This window comes from Mesocricetus auratus, unplaced genomic scaffold (assembly GCF_017639785.1).
Source record: "Mesocricetus auratus isolate SY011 unplaced genomic scaffold, BCM_Maur_2.0 Super-Scaffold_100003, whole genome shotgun sequence".
Classification (NCBI taxonomy): domain Eukaryota; kingdom Metazoa; phylum Chordata; class Mammalia; order Rodentia; family Cricetidae; genus Mesocricetus; species Mesocricetus auratus.
Window position 1 is genome coordinate 18,140,732 of NW_024429188.1, and position 20,609 is coordinate 18,161,340.

Consider the following 20,609-nt stretch of genomic DNA (forward strand, 5'->3'; position numbering starts at 1 on the left):
ACAGGGTTTCTCTGTGGCTTTGGAGGCTGTCCTGGAACTCGCTTGGTAGTCCAGGCTGGTCTCGAACTCACAGAGTTCCGCCTGCCTCTGCCTCCCGAGTGCTGGGATTAAAGGCGTGTGCCACCAACGCCCGGCTACTAATAAATATTTATGTGGATAGAAAAGTCTCTTCCTAGAACAGGCTCCAAAGCTACAGAGAAACCCTGTCTCAAAAAGCCAAAACGGGGCAGGGGGCGGGGGAGACACACACACACACACACACACACACACACACACACACACACACACACACACACACACACACACACACACACAGAGAGACAGAGACAGAGACAGAGACAGAGACAGAGAGAGAGAAATTTCCTCCAAGCCATCACTGTGCTCACATTAAAAAGTATTCCATTTTGATATCATTCTGCTCTTTTCTTTCCATAGCAGTCTATGTACTAGAGTTATTAATGTCCATACATTGATGATATACATTGTGTGTAAGAGTGAACATTTTTAAAAATGAATATGGTGGTGGTGGTGCATGCCTTTAATCCCAGCACTCAGGAGGCAGAGACAGGTGGAGCTATTTTGAGTTCGAGGCCAGCCTGGTCTACAGAGTGAGTTCCAGGTCAGCCAGAGCTGTTTGTTACACAGAGAAACTCTGTCTCAGAAAAAAAAGAATAAATGAATGAAAGAAAGAAAATGTTATCTGGGGGCTGGAGAAATGGCTTGCTGCTATTGCAGAGGACCAGGTTTGGTTCCCAGCACCCACATGATGGCTTACAAACATCTGTAACTCCAGTTCTGGGGAGTCACACACCCTCTTCTGGCCTCTGTGGGCACTAGGCATGCATGTAGTCCACATACATGCAGGCAAAACACTTACACACACAAAAGTAAATCTCAAAAAAAGAAAATTGTATTTGTCATCTAGTTTAAGAAATCGCAGCACTCAGGAGGCAGGGGCAGGCAGATATCTGAGTTTAAGGCCAGCCTGGCCTATAGAGTGAATTCCAGGAAAGCTTGACCTATACAGAGAAACCCTATCTTAAAAAAACAAACAAACATGTATCACATGTCTATTATCCTCAGCACTCAGGAGGCAGAGGCATGCAGATCCCTTGAGTTCAAGGTCAGCCTGGTCTACAGAGCGAGTTCCAGGACAGCCAGTGCTACTGAGATACCATCTCAAAAAAAAAGTCACCTATTTTGAAACACTGTCCCTACCTGATTTTCCCTGCCAAAGTCCTTAAAATACTGTTAAAACCCCCTCCCAGGGAAGAGTTACCTTGCTGTTCTTTTACTTTTGTTAATATTTATTAACACTGGGATAACAGTGTAACTCAACAAAAGCAAGTTACTGAAACTGTACATAGGAAAGGTATGTGCATTTGAGATCGGCAAACTATATGGCCAACTGAAACTTTGTCTATATTTATACTTGGTCATACTGAAGCTTTCAAATTTTTTCTTTGCTGTTTTTAATTTGCCTTAACAGATATCTAATGTTTACCTCTTCAATAAGAAGTCTTAGTTAACAGGGTTAGTGAGTGTAGAACTTTGGGAAGTAGCTCCTCACCTTGATGAGAATCAAACCCAGGACATGGTAACCAGTTGTTCTTCCACATATCTACATTTTTTTTTTTTTGGTTTTTCGAGACAGGGTTTCTCTGTGGCTTTGGAGGCTGTCCTGGAACTAGCTCTTGTAGACCAGGCTGGCCTCGAACTCACAGAGATCCACCTGCCTCTGCCTCCCGAGTGCTGGGATTAAAGGCGTGCGCCACCAACGCCCGGCTCACATATCTACATTTTTAAATTGTTTTTTTTTATTTGGTTTTGGTTTGATGACACAGGGTCTTACTCTGTGGCCCAGGATGGTCTTGAACTTGAGCATGCTGCAATTAGTGGTTTGAGCCAACACACCCAGCTCAAAATAGCTTTCAGAATTGAGCTGGCAAATACCTATTCCTATTTGTAGGTATAAATTCTTTTGTTCTGAGATTAGAACATGGGAAGTGTTGGTAGAAGAATTCACAGGTTAGATTTGATCTTTTTTTTTTTTGGTTTTTTTCGAGACAGGGTTTCTCTGTATTGTTTTGGAGGCTCTCCTGGAACTCACTTTGTAGACCAGGATGGCCTCGAACTCACAGAAATCCGCCTGCCTCTGCTTCCCAGGTGCTAGGATTAAAGGCGTGCGCCACCAACGCCCGGCTTAGATTTGATCTTATTATTCCTGATTTCTTTCTTCTCTTGTTATTCATTAGGAAAAGAAGTTTTATTGCTGATGCAAGCGCTAAACACCCTTTCAACCCCAGAGGAGAAGCTGGCAGCTCTCTGTAAGAAATATGCTGATCTTGTGAGTATTTAATCACAATTGCAAGGACATAAAACAATATGTGTATATGCCTGATAAACCTTTTGGGGGGTTTTCAAGACAGGGTTTCTCTGTGTAGCTTTGGAACCTGTCTTGGAACTCACTCTGTAGACCAAGGTGGCCTCAAACTCACAGAGATCCACCTGTCTCTGCCTCCTGAGTGCTGGGAACAAGGGCTTGTGCCACCACTGGCCAGCTTGATAAACTTTTTAAAATATAATTTTGATGTATTGTAAAGTATAAAATATTTCATGCAAAAGTCGAAAGAGAATCTGATTTTTTGAGGCCTTTTGTTGGTTTCATTTTTTTAAATTTAGACACACACACACATCTGGTTTTTAGAGACAAGTTCTTGCTATGTAGCATTGGCAGGCCTAGAACTTGCTATGTAGATCAGGTTGGTATTAAATAACTCATAGAGGTCAGCCTGCCTCTGCCTCTGCCTCTTCAGCACTGGGATTAAAGGTATGTGCCAGCACACCCAGCTGATTTTTCTAGCACATAGAGAACACTGTCATGCTAAACTGCCATATAGACGTTTCCCTTTCCTTTGTATTTGAGGGTCTGGTTTTATTGTGCATGCCAATCTTCAGCTCCTGGGCTCAAGTGATCCTTCTGCTAGTCTTCTGAGTAGTTGAAACTATAAGCATGTGCCATCATACCTGGCTGGCATAGATTATATAAAACTCAGTGTTGTAACGTGTGTGTGTGTGTGTGTGTGTGTGTGTGTGTGTGTGTGTGTGTGTGCGCGTGTGTGTGTGTTTGTGTTCACATGCACAGTGCCCCTGCACAAATGAAGCACTGGGTTGTATTCCCAGCACTACATAAACTGCATGGTGTGGTTCATGCCTGTAATTCCAGGACTTGAGAGCAAGAGGCAGAAGGATTAGGAGTTCAGTGTCATAGGGAGTTTGATGCAGGCTGGGATACATAAGACCTTCTCTCAAAAAAAACTGTTTTTGAAATAATATTTAGATTTGGTAATAGTTACTTTCTCAACTTTGAAAGAAAGGATTTCTTTTTGGTTTTTTTTTTGTTGTTGTTGTTTGAAATAGAGTCTTACTTGTGTAGTCTTGGTTGATCTAGAACTTGATGTATGGGCTAAGTTAGCCTTAGACTCTTCCTTCTGTAACTCAGATATTGAGATAACAAGTCTCTCTATCTCTCTTTCTTGTGTGAGATACAAATGTGGCAAAGGTCAGTGGAAGGACATTGGGTCTTTCCATCTTATTGTCTTGAGACAGGGTATTTTACTGAAACTGGAACTAGTCATCCTCCTGATACACACATGCCTCCCCCAAATAACACAAGGCTATAACTATGCCTGGCTTTTTATGTGGGTACTGGGGATTTGAACTCTTATACTCATACTTGCACAGAAAGCACTCTTATTCCACTTAGTACCTTTGGGATGAGTTTCTTACAACATAAAAGCATTATCAAACATATACTAGTTTGGCTCAGCAGTCCAGAATGCTCACTGCTCTGGCAGAAGACCTGGGTTAGATTCCTAGTACCCACGTAGTCTCTTAAAACTGCCTGGAACTCCAATTCAGTTCCAGGAAATCTGATGCCTCTTTTTAACCCCAGTGTGTTCCTGCGTGTATGTGGTGTATACACATATACACAGGCATACATACATACACACAAAATATTTTTGAAGAATTTACACAAGTTGTCTGGGTGTGGTGGTGCATGCTTGTAATTCTAGCACTTGGGAGACTGAGTCCAGAGGATTGCTGTGAGTTTGAGGCCAGTTTGGGCTATACAATGAGACTTTGTCTCTAAAACACAAATAAATAATCGGGCCAGAAAAACAACTCAGTTGCTAAAGGTATTTACTACTAAGCCTGATGACTTGAGTTAGATCCCCAGGACTCACATGGTAGAAGAGAACTAACTCCTGTAAGTTATCTTTTAACCCCCACAGGCATGATATAGCACGTAGACATACGCACAGTAAACAAGTAAATAAATAAAAATGTAGAAATTGGTCTTATTTAAATTAATGTGTCCCTTCAGTAAATACCATAAAGACTGGGGCCTGTTAGTGTTGGCTTGTAATGTTGGCTATTCAGGAGGTTGGGACAAGAGTATCACAAGTTCAAGGGCTATGTGGACAACTTAGTGAGACACTGCCTTAAAGTAACAACAAAAACAAAAGGGCTGGAGATACTGCTCAGTGGTTGTGTATCTGCCTAGCATGTATGAGCCTCAGGCTCAATCTGTAGTACCAGGGAAAAAAGGGATTCAAATTACCTTAAAAGATGACATTATAAATCTGGGACATTTCCAACAGAATAAGACTTAGTACCAAGAATATCTAAAGGGGGCTTGAGAGATGGCTTAGGTATTAAGAAATCCTATCTACTTGTCGAAAAGACTTGGGGTTAGAGTCCCACCACCCAGGCAGCAACTAACAACATGCTGTAATTCCACTTTCAGGGATTCTGATGCCCTCTTCTGGCCTTTGTAGGTACTACATAAATATTGTATACATGCAGGCAAAATGCCTATACACATAACATTTTTTTTTGTTTTTACGAGACAGGGTTTCTCTGTATTGTTTTGGAGGCTGTCGGTCCAGCCTGGCCTCGAACTACACATAACATTTTACAAAATACATCTGAAAGAACACCTAGGACTAGGGATGTAGCTCAGTGGTAAAGCATTTGTCTTACATGTACAAGGTCTTATATTCAATCCCTAGCACAGTAAAATAGGAATAATGAAAAAAGAATACCTACAACTATGAAAGGAATAAAAACAGTGGAAAACAGTGCAGCAGATAAGAAAGAGGCATTTCATAAAAGTAGAAAAAAACCAAGATACAGTGATAACTTAGTCTAATGGGCCATAAAGGCATGTGGAGGTAATGACTTCATGTTGTGGTCAGAGAGGAAGACCACAATGAGGTGCCATTTTGCTCTTTCCTTCTCTTTTCAAGACAGTCTCACTATGTAGCCCTGGCTGGCCTGGAATTCAGCAGAGATCTGTTTGCATTTGCCGCTGCCTCCTGGATGTTGCCATTAAAGGAATGATCCATCATGCCTGGCCCATTTTATATCTCTTGCATGGGGAAAAAATTAAGAAATATGGTATTCTAGGCCGGTTTCCTGTAGGGAGCTGTGCAAAGTCTCCTCCCTGCTCACGCTGGACACGGCAGGCCCAAGGCCACTGGAGGCCACATGCTACCTTGCCTCTCTCTCTCTCTTCGTCGCTAATTTTCAGGTTTGGTAGGATGGGAAGAGGCTGACACGGGAGAGAAGGATGCATCCTGAGCCTGAGATTTCAGTGAGAGGAGGTGGGATGACATCAGGTCATGTGACCACTGGTGGCATTGTCAACAATCCACCCCTGAAGGGAAGAGAGCAAAGTATCCAGAACCATGCGTTCCTGTGATGCCATTAGAAAAGATCACGTGACAGCGGTCTAAGGTCTAAGGAGGCAGGTCCTTGAGTTTCCGGGCTTGACACCTCTAGTTATACCTTGTTTTTTTTGATCCCAAGTACAAGGACTTTGCTCAAGGACTGATGTGGAAGGAGCCACTTGCGTTTTGAGGCTTTAAAACAGAACAAAAAAGTCCTGGATTTAAAAAATATATATATAATCTTCATGAGACTTAAAGAGGATAGATTTGCATGGTCTCGTCTTTTTTCCTACTTGTTTAGGAAATTATTAGTTACATGTATATGTGTGTGTTTGCACATTTGTACTTTGAAGCCAGAAGAGAGTTTCAGATCCCCTGGAGCTGAGATTATATTATAGGCAGTTTTGACTTTCCCTACATGGGTGTTGGCAACGGAACTCACTCAGGTCTTCTGCAAGAGCAGTATGCACTCTTAACCACTGAGCCACCCACCTCTTCAGCCCCTGCATGATCTTTTTTTGTATATTGCTATTGAGTATACAGATTTGCCAGCCACTCTGGAAACAGTTTAGTAATGTCATATGAATTGAACATCTAGAAGAATTTCATTTATGCATATACTAGGAAAATACATATATTATGTAGCCAGTGTGCTAAATCCAACCAAAGCCTGTTTTTTCTGAACTGTCCACAAGTAGGAGTGGGTTTTCAATGTGTTTAAAGAATATATGATGGATGGTGTGGTGGTGCACACTTTTAATCCCAGCACTCTGCAGGCAGGTGGCTCTCTGAGTTTGAGACCAGCCTGGATTATATACATAGTGAGACCCTGTTCAAAAAAAAGAATACATGACAAACTTTGGAAATGGGAAGTGGCTTGTCATTAGCATTTAGCAGTTCTGATGACTGCCCACAACCTGTACCAGAATGGAGCATTGTGCACTATGGTGAGTGGCACTGCAAGAAGCAATCAGGGGGGCTGGAGAGATGGCTCAGAGGTTAAGTGCACCAGCTGCTCTTCCAGAGGACCTGAGTTCAGTTCCCAGCAACTACATGGTGGCTCACAACCATCTGTAATGAGATTGGTGCCCTCTTCTGGCCTGTGGACATACATGTAGACAGAATACTGTATGCATAATAAATAAATAAATCTTTAAAAAAAGAAGCAATCAGGACTCTATAAGGAAGAATACAAGCTGATGTGTGGGATGTGTTTCTTCATTGACTCATTTGTCAGTAACATGTCCCTGCTAGACACAAAGCAAAGCATGGCTTTCTGGCTTTCAAAACTAGCTGTTAGAATCTCCATTCCTATGAAGTTGTCATAAATACTGCTGACTTGGATGTGGTCTCCATCTGAATTGTGCTGCACCACATCTACAATATGCTGTATGTGGATTTGGTCCTGGAGAATCCTCCATGCCTGCTGGGACTAACTGCCAAGTGAGCTCTTTTGTTTAGATTATTTTTTTCTGCTCTTTGCCGTTCTCTGTTGGAACCAGCTGAAACACCTACATCATTCCCAGAAGAACCTGACTGCCTGAGTCCTTCTTGACTTGCGACATTATGATACCTACCTGCCTCCCCAAATATTCAACCTGAAGGTTCCCACTTCCTCCCTTCAAGTCATCAGAATAAAGTCTACAGGAGTCCTTTCTAGTTTTATTCCCACTTGACTCTTGAGAGAAGCACAGAACATTTTTTTAATGACAGAGTCTGTGAGCCACAATGCCTCCAACAATCCCTGATCAGTAGGTACATGGCAACAATATTGTTGAGTTATAACAATATAATCTAGAATGTGGCATCCCAGAGTCACCATGTGGATGTTTAGTGTAAATTAATGGAAATTATTAATGAAAGCAAAAAGATCAGTTCCTCAATTGTACTAGTTCATCCTAAAGTCAACAATGAAAAACCAAAAGGGTTTTGCTTTTTAAATGTTTATTTAGGACTACGCAGATGAAATGACATAAAAAAGGCAAAAAAGGATTAAGGAACACAGGGTTATGATGGTCCTGGAGCAGAGGTGGTTGGTAGTAGTTCAATCTGACTCTGCAGCCTCTGAAATTATACTGCCATACCTAGTCTATAGTAGGGCAACTTCACATATACAACACCAGTGATTCCTTTAGGAGTTTCTGTAAAAGTGTTAATATCTGTAAGCAGATAGTTTGGAAGGAGTTTTTGATTGGTTGGTTTGGTCTTTTTCAGACATAGTTTCATTGTCTCAGGGTAGTCTGCAACTCATTATGTTGCAAAGGATGTCCTTGAACTCCTGATATTTTTGACTCCATTACCCTCCCAAGTACTGGAATTGCAGACATGAGTCACCATATTCTGCTACAAAGGATGTTTTTGGTGTATTTTGATTAGCCACAAGATGGCACTCTTGTTCTTTGTGACCCAGCATCAATTTCTTCTTCAGTAAAAGCTGTTCAGAAAGGTTGGTAAGGCTGCCATCTTTTCTGTTAGTGTAGATGTCACTTTGAAAGGGATTCACTTACCTCAAACCTAAAATTGTAGCAATTCATACAGGAAACCCTGAGTGCTGGTTAGTAAAAAGTTCTAAATTTAGTTCAAGTAGTGTGTGGGTATTTCAGAAAAATAAAGTTCAGTATTGAGTCCTAAAACACCAGCTTTTATGTGTATGTCTATGTTTCTGTGTATGAGAGAAAGTGCTGGCACTTGAGTGCCACACTGTGCATGTAAAGGTCAGAGGACAACTTTCCAGAGTGAGTTTTGAGTATTGAACTCAGGCCGTAAAGTTTGTGTGGCAAACCCCCCAGCCCCAGTCATCTTATAGTGCGGACACAACATCGGCTTCTTTTATAAGAAAAAGATTTTTAGATTTATTTATTATGTATACAGTGTTCTGCCTGCATGTATGCCTGCAGGACAGAAGAGGGTGCCAGATCTCATTACAGATGGTTGTGAGCCACAATATGGTTGCTGGGAATTGAACTCAGGACGTCTGGAAGAGCAGGCAGTGCTCTTAGCCTCGGAGCCATCTCTCCAGTCCCTAATCCTGGTTTTTAATTTAAAAATTTACTTTATATATTTGGGTATTTGGTTATGTCTGTGTACCATGTGTGGGCCTGGTACTCTTGGAGACCAGAAGAGGGTGTTGGATTCCCCTGGGACTAAAGTTACAGACAGTTGTGAACTTCCTGTATATCTTAGAAATTGAACCGGGGAGTTACAGATGGTTGTGAGCATCATGTGGGTGCTAGGATTTGAACTCAGGTCTTCAGGAAGAGTAACCAATGCTCTTAACTGCTAAGCCATCTCTCCAGTCCCAATAGTTCTGTTTGGATTTCTGTAAATATTAGTAGATAGGAAAGAGTATATAGACAGCTACCCAACAAACAGAAATTCAAGAGATGCTAGCTTTACCAACTAAGTCCTGGCCAGCATATGGATTATTAGCTCATTTTACAAGGAGTTAAACCCAGAACATGAAACTTCTGGAACAAGAAATAGAGTATATAATCAGTTCAAAACTCAGGATTATAGCTGGAAATTGAGGAGCCTAAATTGCCTGTGAATCACTGATTTGAAACCAGGAAGAGCTATAATTAGTCTCTGCAGTCAGTCAAAGGTAACAAATCAAGGTCCCCAGGTCAACGTGGTAGGTTTCAAGATTCTAATTTCTACCTCACTCTGTACAAAATTTGGATAATGAAGTGGAACTTGAGTAATGAAAGTTTTTTCTGAAGATAAAGTATATCTAAAGGGATGAACAAAGATTAAGCTCATTTCTTCTATCCACATTAAATTTCTTACCTTCCTTACAACTAGAACAGAGAGTTTGGTAGTGTCATATAGTATGAAACAGTTTAAATAAAAGTATATGATGCAGTATTGCCTGCCTTTGGTGGTGCTACTGATGGAACCCTGCCCCAAGTGTTACATGTAGTAGGCAAGTGCTCTTCCATTGTGCTATAATTTAAGATCCCAGTATTTTTGCATGCACCTGCACACACTATGGAGGTGCATATGAATGCATTATCTGAGGAGGCTAAAAGAGGTATCAGATTCTCCTGGAGCTGGAGTTATTGATCTCTCTCTCTCTCTCTCTCTCTCTCTCTCTCTCTCTCTCTCTCTCTCTCTCTCTCTCTCTCCTCTCTCCTCTCTCTCTCTCTCTCTCGTGTCTCGTGTGTCTCGTGTGTGTCTCGTGTGAGATCCACCTGTTTCTGCCTCCTGAGTGCTGGGATTAAAGGTGTGTGCCTCCACCAGCCTGTGAAATTGAACTATTAAGCAGCAAGCACTTTTAACTGCTAAACCTTCTCTCCAGCCCAATAGTTGGCTTGTTTTGTTTAAAGGCAGGGCCTAATATTGTAGCCCAAGCTGAGCTGGTACTCATGTACTGCTAGGCTGGCCTTGAAATCATGGCGAGTCTCTTGCCTCTGCCTTCTGAGTGCTGGGATTACAGGCTGGGGTCGTTGTTCATCTTCATTGAATGAAATGTTCCTGATGCTCACATTTTTCCAGGACCTTCTTGCTGGGGAAAAACCTTTTTTTTGTTTTTTGAGACAGAGTTTCTCTGTATTGTTTTGGAGGCTGTCCTGGAACTCATTCTGTAGACCATGCTGGCCTCGAACTCACAGAGATCCGCCTGCCTCTGCCTCCAGAGTGCTGGGATCAAAAGCATGCGCCACCAACGCCTGGCGAAAACCTTTATTTTTTTTAAGACTTAAAATGTTACCTGGTGGTGGTGGTGGTGCATGCTTTTGATCCCAGCACTCGGGAGGTGGAGGCAGGCAGACCTCTGTGAGTTAAGTCCAGCCTGATCTACAGAGTGAGTTCCAGGACAGCCTCCAAAGTTAAAGAGAGACCCTGTCTTGAAAAAAAACCCTTAAAATGTTATTTGTATGTGTGTGTATATGTGTGTGAGTACTTGTAGAGGTCAGAAGAGAATGTAGGATCCTTTGAAGCTGGTGTTATAGGCAACTGTGAACCACCTAATGTGGGTGTGGGATCTGAAATGTCTCCTGGAAGATCACTGGGTGCTCCTAACTGCCTAGCCATCCCTCCAGCCACAGCTCTTAGCTGGATTTGGTGGCACATGCCTAATGCCAGATCCCAGGTTGAGGCAGGAGGATTAAGGATTGTAGGCCAGCCTGGACTACATAGTGAATCTAAAAAAATAAAATTGCATAGCTGACAACCGATTCTTCTAGCATTCACTGAGGTACTGGGGGGCTTTTGATATGCTTCCTGAATCATAAGTGCTTGCTACTTTCAGCTGGAGGAGAGCAGGAATGTTCAGAAACAAATGAAAATTCTGCAGAAGAAGCAAGCCCAGATCGTGAAAGAGAAAGTTCACCTGCAGAGTGAACACAGCAAGGCCATCTTGGCAAGAAGCAAACTGGAATCTCTTTGCAGGGAACTTCAGCGTCACAATAAAACCTTAAAGGTTAGTTGATTTATTGTTTTTCTGTTTTACAGAACTGATGTTCTCGGCTGATTTTACAAACAGTCACCTTGTGTCTATTTGAAAACTGAAATTTGTGCCTACCTAGAGATAAGTTATTGACACTTCCTGATTTACTTGGGCTGATGCTGTGAGGCAATATAACATGAAACTGATATAATAACACTGTGTGTTAAATTTGGGTTTCCTGTTCAGAAACGGAATTCCTTATTTTTGTCTGCATGTATACTTGTGCACCAGTACCTAGCTTGGTGGCTGTAGAAGTCAGAAGCAGGCATCAGAAATGGGAATTACCCTGAGCCGGGAGTTATGGGTAGTTCTGAGCCACCATGTGGGTACTGGGAATCCAATCAAGGTCCTCTGTAAGAACAAGAACCACTGAGCTGTCTTTCCAGTCCTGAATCTTTATAATAAGATCTTAAAGTAGATGGTACCTGGACTAATAGTGCATGCCTGTAATCACAGCTACAAAGAAGACCGTGACAGGAATATTGCAAGTTTAAGACCTGCTTAGGCTGCAGATCAAGTTCGGAGCCAACCTGGGCTACTTAATGAGATCTTGTTTCAAAGAGAAAAATAAAAATTGGACTGGGGATATAGCCTACTGGTAAAGCAATTGCCTGGTGTGTTCAAGGCCCTTGCTTCAATCCTACTTAACTTACTTCTACCACCTCCAAACAAAATGCTAGGAGGTATCTTTCCTCTATAACTAGTCATTTTGAATGAACTAATAAAATACTCCTGGAGGTAAAGCTTTTAAAAATAAGGATGCTATTGGTCTCTTGAGTAAGAGGTGTGACCTAGAAAGTAAACTGAAAGAGGCGTTGTTTGCTCAGACTGATCTAAGCTGATTCAAGAAGCCTGGTCCAGTAGACAGTAAATATCACCCTTAATTGATGTAACTGGGACTCTGTATATCTCAACACTCTGAATGGGAAAAGAGAGAAAAAAGTATGTTTTTTCTTGTTTGCTTATGGGTTGTTTTTTGAGACAGGGTATCTCTGTGTAGCAGCTCTGGCTGTCCTGGAACTTGCACTGTAGACCAGGCTGGTCTCGAACTCAGAGATCCAACTGCCTCTGCTTTCCAAGTGCTGGGATTAAAGGTGTGTGCCACCATTGACCCAATTGAAGTATGCTTTTAAATAGGCTTTCTGATACTAACTAAGTAAGGGGGACAAACTATACTTTAGAAGCAATGTTTCAGGGCAATCACAACAACTTTTCCCCTTCTCCATATGCTAGGCAAACACTTTTTTACCAAGCTACATTTCCAACCTTCTTTTTTACTTTTTTTGGTGTGCACACTTGTGTGGGTCCATTTGTGTGTTAGGGGTAGTAATGTGGGTGTGCATGGGAATACCCCCAGAATTGGGATTATAGGCCCAGCCTGCCATGTCTTACTTTTTATGCGGGTACTGGAGATTTGAACTCAGGTCCATAGGCTTGGGCAACAAGCACTTTACCAACTAAACCATTTTCCCTACTATCTAGCTTTTTGTTTGAGACAGGGTCTCACTAAGTTGCTGAAACTGTTCTTTAACTCACTCTTTAAGGCCAGGCAGGCTTTGAACTTGGAATTCCTTCTCAACCCTGAGTATCCGGGATCACAGGCCTGGCCACAGTAGCTTCTTTGAGCATTTTGTCGATGGGTCTATTATTAACAGAAATTTTTTTTGGGTACTAAGGAGGAAAATATGCAGCAGGCACGAGAGGAAGAAGAACGACGTAAAGAAGCAACAGCACATTTCCAGATTACTCTAAATGAAATCCAAGCCCAGTTGGAACAACATGACATACACAATGCCAAACTCCGACAGGAGAACATCGAACTGGGAGAAAAGCTGAAGAAGCTCATTGAGCAGTATGCACTGAGGGAAGAGGTAATATCATTTGATTACTTTCCACAGCTTCTCACTATTAGTGATAACTTCTGTACAAGTATTGCTACAGGATATTTTAGAATTGTTCATGTGTAGCAGAAAGTGGGTTTATTGACTTGGGAGAGGGTCAAACCACTGTATACCCAGGATTGAGAATCCATCTACATGAATAGGTGAGACAATTTCTAGGAGTCTTGTAATACTAGAAGATGGTCATTTTCACAGATTATTTTCTTATCTGGACTAGTAATGAATGTTTGGCCCTGGAATACCCTGTATCTCAAGACATTTGTGATAATCTATACAATATCTACATTTTATTACATCCGTGTTCAGGTTTGGTTTTGTTTTCAATTTTTTTCCCCATTGAGATTGGGTTTTGCTTGTTACCCTGGGTGGCTTCCAATTCACGGGCTTAAGTAGATCCTCCTTTACATTTAAAAACAACCAACTACCTTTTTATTTAGGTTTTTGCAGTGCTAGTTAGAGATCAAATCCAGGGCCTTGGCCATACTATGAGAACTTTCTGCTACTAAGCTAGCTACCCACAAGCCTATTTTTTATTTACCTTTTACTGCTGGAATAATCCCAGGGACCTTGTGTTTGTGAAGTATGTTTTATCACTTAACTTACACCCCAGAATTCTGTCTTTTGTGGTGTTTTTGTTTTAGATATGGTCTTTTTCTGTGTCCCAGGATGACTTGAAACTCACTATATTCCTGGCTGGCCCAGACCTCATGGCAGATAACATCTTTGCTGAGTTCTAAGATTATAATATGGACTTGAATAGTTTTTGAGCTTTAATTATGTGTATGTCTGTCTGGATGTGGGTTTGTGCACATGAGTGCAGTGGCCACAGAAGATTGGATCCCTTGGAATTTAAATTTCAGGTGACTGTGAGCTGCTCAAGGTGGATGCTGGTAACCAAACTCAGAGCAATACTTGGAATTAATTGCTGAGGCATGTCCATAGCTCCTATGGCTTGAACTCATTTAAAAAATTAATTATGTATATGGATGTTCTGTTTACACATGCCTGTGCACATAAGGAAGCCAAAAATGGAGTTTCAGATGGCTGGAAGCTATCATGTGAGTGCTGGGACTCAAACCCAGATTCTTTGGAAGAGCAAGCAGCCCATGGTCTTAAATTCTTAAAATCGTAGATATTTAGTCTACAACTCAGAAAAGTTCTTTTTTGATCATATCATTTTCACACCTAAAGTGAAGTTAACATCTGCTTGTCTTTTTAAAATTTATGTGTATGGGAATGCACCCAAGAGGTCAGAAGAGGGTATTGGATTCCCTGGAGCTGGAATTACAGGTATTTGTGAGCTGTTCACCATAGGCTCTGGAAACCAAACTTGAGTCCTGCAAGAGCAACAGCAAGAAGAGCAGCAAGAGCTCTTAACCACTTCTACTTCCCTGTTATTCAAAAGTCTGAATTGAGATCTAAATAAATTCTACTTCACTAGTTTATGTCTCATCTCCAGAATACGGATTCCCTTGGCCTGTTTTATTATTGAAGAGATTATTAAATAAAGTTTTGTGGTTTTGTTGTCATACAAGTTAAATTTTATTATTAAATTATTAAAGCCCCAACTTTCTTTTTTTGGTTTTCTCTGGCTGTCCTGGAGCTTGCTATATAGACTAGGTTGACCTCAAATTCACAAAGATCATCCTACTGGGATTAAAGGTGTGCACCTCCAGACCAGGCCTGACCCTGATTTTCTTAAGATGATTCTTTTAGTTTTATTGTTTAATAGGCTGTTTGTTCATAGCAAATTAGAGAATGATGTGTTTGTTCAAATTCATAAATGAAAAAAATAATCTGCCATGCTAATACCTAGGCTACTTCATCACCCACTAGCATTCTCCCTGTCATATATCATACTATAACGGGAAGAATCCTAATTCTGTAGTTCCAAGATGGCATGTTTTGATAGCTTCACTCTATATAGTCACTTACCAGTTTTATTTGGAAATACAACCTTTTCCTAATGTCTGGTAAGACTCCACGCACCTTATGATTCAACTCAGCAAACTGGGTATGGTTATATTCATATCAGATGCTAGCATTGAGATTTATCAGGACAGAAATTTACCTAGTTAATAAGTTTGCCTTAGCTTGGCTTTGACTTATCATGTAGCCTTCAACTGAAGAATTTAGCAAAATTTAATGGGTAGAAAACAAAGGAATGCAGAAAAAATGTGTATGTGTGTATGTATAGATTTATTAGTTTGCTGTTCTCATCTTGTTTGACTTTCTCAGTACACAGCAGAAACAAGAATTTCAAAGCTTAGGGAGAGGGAACTGGGATTGATATGTAAAATAAGATTGTGTCTAATGTAAAGAAAATTGATATAAAAATTGAAAAAAAGAATTTCAAAGCTTGTATTGTTGGTACCTAGCTCCAACAGGGCAGTAGTGTTGTTGCAGGTGGTGTCAAACACCTTTGGAGGTGTAGGAACAGAAAGATCTAGTGTTATTAGCTATGTGGTGTTAATAGGAAAGCAGGGCAAACAGTGCTGTAACATCTTATATTTCCTCCCCATTGTGTTCCTCTCTTCATGAAGTGATGGAAAGAATTCTTTCTTTCATAGCACATTGATAAAGTATTCAAACACAAGGAATTGCAACAACAGCTTGTGGATGCCAAACTTCAGCAAACGACACAGCTGATAAAAGAAGCTGATGAAAAACATCAGAGAGAGAGAGAGTTTGTAAGTTCTGTTCCTTAAGAAAAAAAAGAAGGTATTGCCAGTATTTTAACTAAAACATTTAGTGTTACCCATGGGGGTATGATAGGCTTTTGACTAATTATATATTCCGAGATCCACTTGCCTCTATCTCCTGAGTGTTAGGATTAAGATATCCACCACACTTTGCCCTGGTTTTGTTTTGAACAAGTAGACACTAGGGAAATGATTTATGTTCATTGGTGTAACTTTTTTTGTGAGTTTGTTGAGTTGGGGTCTCATATTGTAGCCCTGGCTGGATGAGGATGAGTTCCTCTTACACCACCACACCCAATTTATGAAGTGCTAAGGATTGTGTGCATATATAAGGCAAGCACTATCAACCAAAGCATCCTCTCCATTCCTCTTGTTTTTTTAATATTCAGAAACCTGGTCTCTAATTTTATTGCTTTTCTCCATACCCTTTTACCTAGTGTTATCTTGCTCCTCACGGAGTAGCTTTCTCAGAAAACTTAGCTATGTTTTCTGCTAATGTTAGACATGTGATTTTCACTTCAAATATAGCCTTAGACCCTGAGTTTCTAAAGGTGTTTAGGCCTCCACTGTACTTTATATTTAAGCAGTAAAAGATGTCTTTCTACTTCCATAAGCATTGTTAAGCATAATGATGGAAAGTGAATGTAAGTGGCAACTGTTGGAAAGAAGGTATTCATTCCATCTGTAGGGTTATCATTCTTGCTAAGATAGTGAGTAGAAGGATGTGGAGTAACATTTGACATATTCACATTTGTAATTCCTGTTAGTGCTTTTGCAAGAATGTTTCTGTTTTCTAGTTACTAAAAGAAGCAACAGAATCCAGGCACAAATATGAACAAATGAAACAGCAAGAAGTACAACTAAAACAGCAGGTAACTTGATAGTTGGGGATAGCAGAATTTGAAGAAAAATGATTCACCGAATGCATACTTTGAATCTCCTGTAACGTGATTTTGCTTGTTCCCAGCAAGAGCTGACCAAGGCTAAGGAAAAAGTCTCTTTTCATTTAGGATGATCATCCAAATTTGAGTGTCCCTAGTTTTAGTATCAAAAGGCCTTAGGCTCCCACTCTCAAATGTCAGCCCAACTGGGATGATTAGTTATCCATCAAAACGGTTCACATTTGTGTTCTCATTTCCCACTAAGGGAAGCTGATAAGCTTCCAGATTTAAAGAATGTTATAAAATTTCACATACCTTAACTGCTTTGTAATTTTGTATCAATTTAGCACCTAAACTGTTTTAAAACTGCTTATAACCATAGTTACACCTATAGTTCTGTGAAATGCTTTTACCCAAGGCTTTCCCTCATTCCAGACTCTGTATGTGTTGTTACAATATTTGGAATGAGTAGTGTGTACCATCTATCTCTTTACTTGAGAAGGTACAAGACAGACTGTCTTACTAGGTGAAATTGGGTGTTTGTGCTTATAATCTACCCCCTTTTATTAGCTTTTTCAAGTTTATCGCAAGGCTCTTTAAAATAAGACTCTAAACACACTAATTCATTAAAGTCTGGCATGAAACTTTATAAGCACCTCTTTTGGATACTATTTTTTGGGAATAGGGTAGGATATTTTACAGTATTGGTTATATTCTCACAAAGCTATCCTTTTGAGACAGGGTTTCTCTGTGTAGCTCTGGCTGTAGACCAGACTGGCCTCAAACTCACAGAGATCCTCCTGCCTCTGTCTTCCAAGTGCTGGGATTAAGGGTGTATGCCACTACCACCCAGCAAAGCTAGCCTAATTTAAAAGTACAAATTTTGACAGATATTTATCAGAAGTCTATGGAACTTTCACCATAGGTTATGATCATGCCATAAAGCTGGTAGGAAATTTAAATCCATTACTTGTCAGTCCTATACATCCAGTTGTACAAATGAAGAATCAATGTGGATAAGGTATAAAGTCCATGTTCTACAGATGTTGATAAACTGTGATCCCTGCCATCTTGTTTCCTTTGCTGATCTTATTTGCTGCTTTTGCCGTGGCATTTCATAGTAGTTGCTTTGGCCCACTGTTTTATGATTAACCATGTAAGTCCAAGTGTAATGGTAGTTGCCATCTATGCACTACTATTGGCCAACACTGAACTCTGAAAACAGACAGCCTTCCATTGGATGTCCTATCTCCAGTTACAACAGGCTTCATTGAAACTACTAGTGTCTAATTTGCAAGTGCTGAAAGTGCTCTTTACTTGAGCATGACTGTTGTCCCTGACTTCAGGCTGTCAGCCTCAGATGCATTGTTAGGGTAAAACAGAACATCTCCACTGACCTTTGCTTCTACTGTAGTTCCTGTTCTTTTCCTACACTTTTCTGCAGGTACTGCTTGTTGCCTGTCTCCCAGTGATCACTTCTAGCCTGGTGAACTTTGCTGCTGCTTCCCCCATAGCAGCACCTGCTCCAAGTGCTTCCCATATGGCACACCCACCTAGAACTAAATTGTGGGTGGGCTGCCTTCTATCATTATTTTAACCTCCCACATTTTGTTACATGATGTTGTCTATAATATTCCTCTCATCACTGATTACATGGGTTTTTTTTGGTGTCTAATGAACTGTATGTACTCCTCTTTTCTCCTTCCTTATTTGGTTCATTACTGGGGACTGGTGTTAGGGCCTCGCACATGCTAAACAAGCACTCTACAAATGCCCCTTCTACTTTGTAAGATTAAAAGTCCTATGTGCATGAATGCTTTGCCTATGTGTAGGTACGTGCTTGGTGCAGAGTCAGAAGAGGGAATTGTGGATAGTTATGAACCTCCATGTAGGCAATGGGAACCAGAGCACAGGTCCTCTGCAAGAACAGCAAGCACTCTTAATTGTCTTTCCAGTCTTTCCCTCATAAAGTTTATTTCATAATCTTGGAAGAAGAAAACCTTCTTTACTCTGGATTTGTTTCCCTATAATGACATTAGACCATCTCTGAAGGTTCCCTCTTGGAACTTAATTAAAGCTTTTCTTTTCTTCTAACTCTCACACTATGTCTACTCTTCTCTGGAGGCTTTTCCTAAAAGATAATATGGAGTGGGGTGACTATATATAAATTTATCTTGAACACAAATTCCTTGGAGTTAAAAGAAAAATTGGTGTTTCTTAGTTTTTGTTCTTTCCTTAATCATCTCACTATCCCCAACTACTTTTCTGCCTGCACTCAGGAGCTATCCTTAATACTAAGTTAAGAAGTTTGCAGAAAAATGGTCTTTTAGTTTGTGTGTGTGTGTGTGTGTGTGTGTGTGTGTGTGTGTGTGTGTGTGTGTGTGTGTGTGTGTAGGGGAGGGGACATTTGTAGTATGTGAAATATCTGCCATACTCATTGAGTTTTAACTAATGGGATTATAATTAATGTTAATGTTCCTGCATTTTAAATGTGTTAACAGCAATAAGCTTCCCAGGTACTAGATCTCTGTAAGTTACTAGAATGTCAGCCATCTGTCTGCTTCCTGAGTTTGGGTGTTTACTCTTCATTATTGTCATGTGTTTATGAGTTTGAATTGTTTACCTGGAACTCAGAATAACTGACTTTCTGTTTTGTTCTATAGCTTTCTCTTTATATGGATAAGTTTGAAGAATTCCAGACTACTATGGCAAAAAGCAATGAACTTTTTACAACCTTCAGGCAGGAAATGGAAAAGGTATTTGTATATTTAGTTGACTGAAATATAAAAGGGATCTTATGAGTTTTTTATTGCTACTTGGAGTGATTTATGTTATGATACTGTATTTTATATCTCTTCCCAAATACAGGGCTATATTTAGTCATTTTATTCTTTAGTGTGCTCCCAAATAGCTATTTTTATGATTTTAGAATTCTTTAGTTATGGTAATTCTTTTTGTTTTTGTTGTTTTTGAGACAGGGTTTCTTTTTGTAGCCCTAGCTCTCCTGGAACTTGTTCTGTAGACCAGGATGACCTTGAACTCAAGAGATGCACCTGCCTCTACCTCCCAAGGGCTGGGATTAAAGGCTTGCACCACCAACTCCTGGCTAACTTCATTAGAAATAGGTCTTTTAATAGGTTTACTTCTTTCTAATCCTTTCAAAAAATTCCTTTTCTTGCCTGCACTAAAAAGCTCTTGTAGACCAGACTGACATAATTTGAAGGAACACCCTGTTTTTTGTTATGCCTAGGCTGGTCTTGAATTCTAGGACTCCTAGCACTTCTCCTGGCCTCAATCCTCAGCCTCCCATGCCAGATAACTGGTACTACATGTACACACATCAGGACTATAGTGAAGAAATTTTAAAAGTGGTGTTGAAAAGTATTATTATGTACAGTGTAAGCCATGAGTATTACTCCATCTTACATAGCCAAGAATGCATGCTCTGGGTCATGCCCTATTCTGCTGTCTGTGGGCATTTTGCTCATGTGCATATACCCCCCCAGAAACATGAATATACACAATTAAATCCAAAGCCCTCTTCTGGCCTGCATGGGTACCCACAGCCATGTGCACATAGATATACACATAAAAAATATAAATCTTAAAAACATGTGATTGTAAGCAAGTTCTGACTTTGTGCCCCCCCCCCCCCATTTACTTTGTATGTGTACACATGTGTGGAATTCAGAGAACTACTTCTGTGAGCATACTCTCTCCTTACACATGTAGGTTCCAGGGATCAAACAGGTCCATCAGGCTTGGTGGCAAACACCTTCTTACTGGCCTTCTGTCCCTTTAAAGGAAATAAAAAAGATCCACCAATTTCAGATAGTGTTTGGCTCATTAAACATGTGCTCAATTACCATGAGCTAAATAGTGCTCAGATTACCACCCTGAAGTATTTTTAGACCTAGTAATCTGGAGAATTTCATGAGCAGCAG

At 40.5% G+C, this 20,609-nt stretch overlaps 1 protein-coding gene across 2 annotated transcripts in view; it reads left to right on the forward strand.

Moving 5' to 3' along the window:
- Txlng (taxilin gamma) overlaps positions 1-20,609 on the forward strand; it is a 49,293-nt gene that overhangs the window by 23,252 nt on the left and 5,432 nt on the right. Inside the window, exons 3-8 of one of the 2 annotated variants that reach the window (XM_040744085.1) lie at positions 2,256-2,347; positions 10,984-11,154; positions 12,858-13,052; positions 15,653-15,772; positions 16,582-16,656; positions 19,329-19,421. In XM_040744085.1, the coding sequence (XP_040600019.1) occupies positions 2,256-2,347; positions 10,984-11,154; positions 12,858-13,052; positions 15,653-15,772; positions 16,582-16,656; positions 19,329-19,421 (746 nt within the window). Of the gene's footprint in view, positions 1-2,255; positions 2,348-10,983; positions 11,155-12,857; positions 13,053-14,329; positions 14,612-15,652; positions 15,773-16,581; positions 16,657-19,328; positions 19,422-20,609 lie in introns of those variants that run through there. The other variant, XM_040744086.1, reaches the window with a different exon arrangement.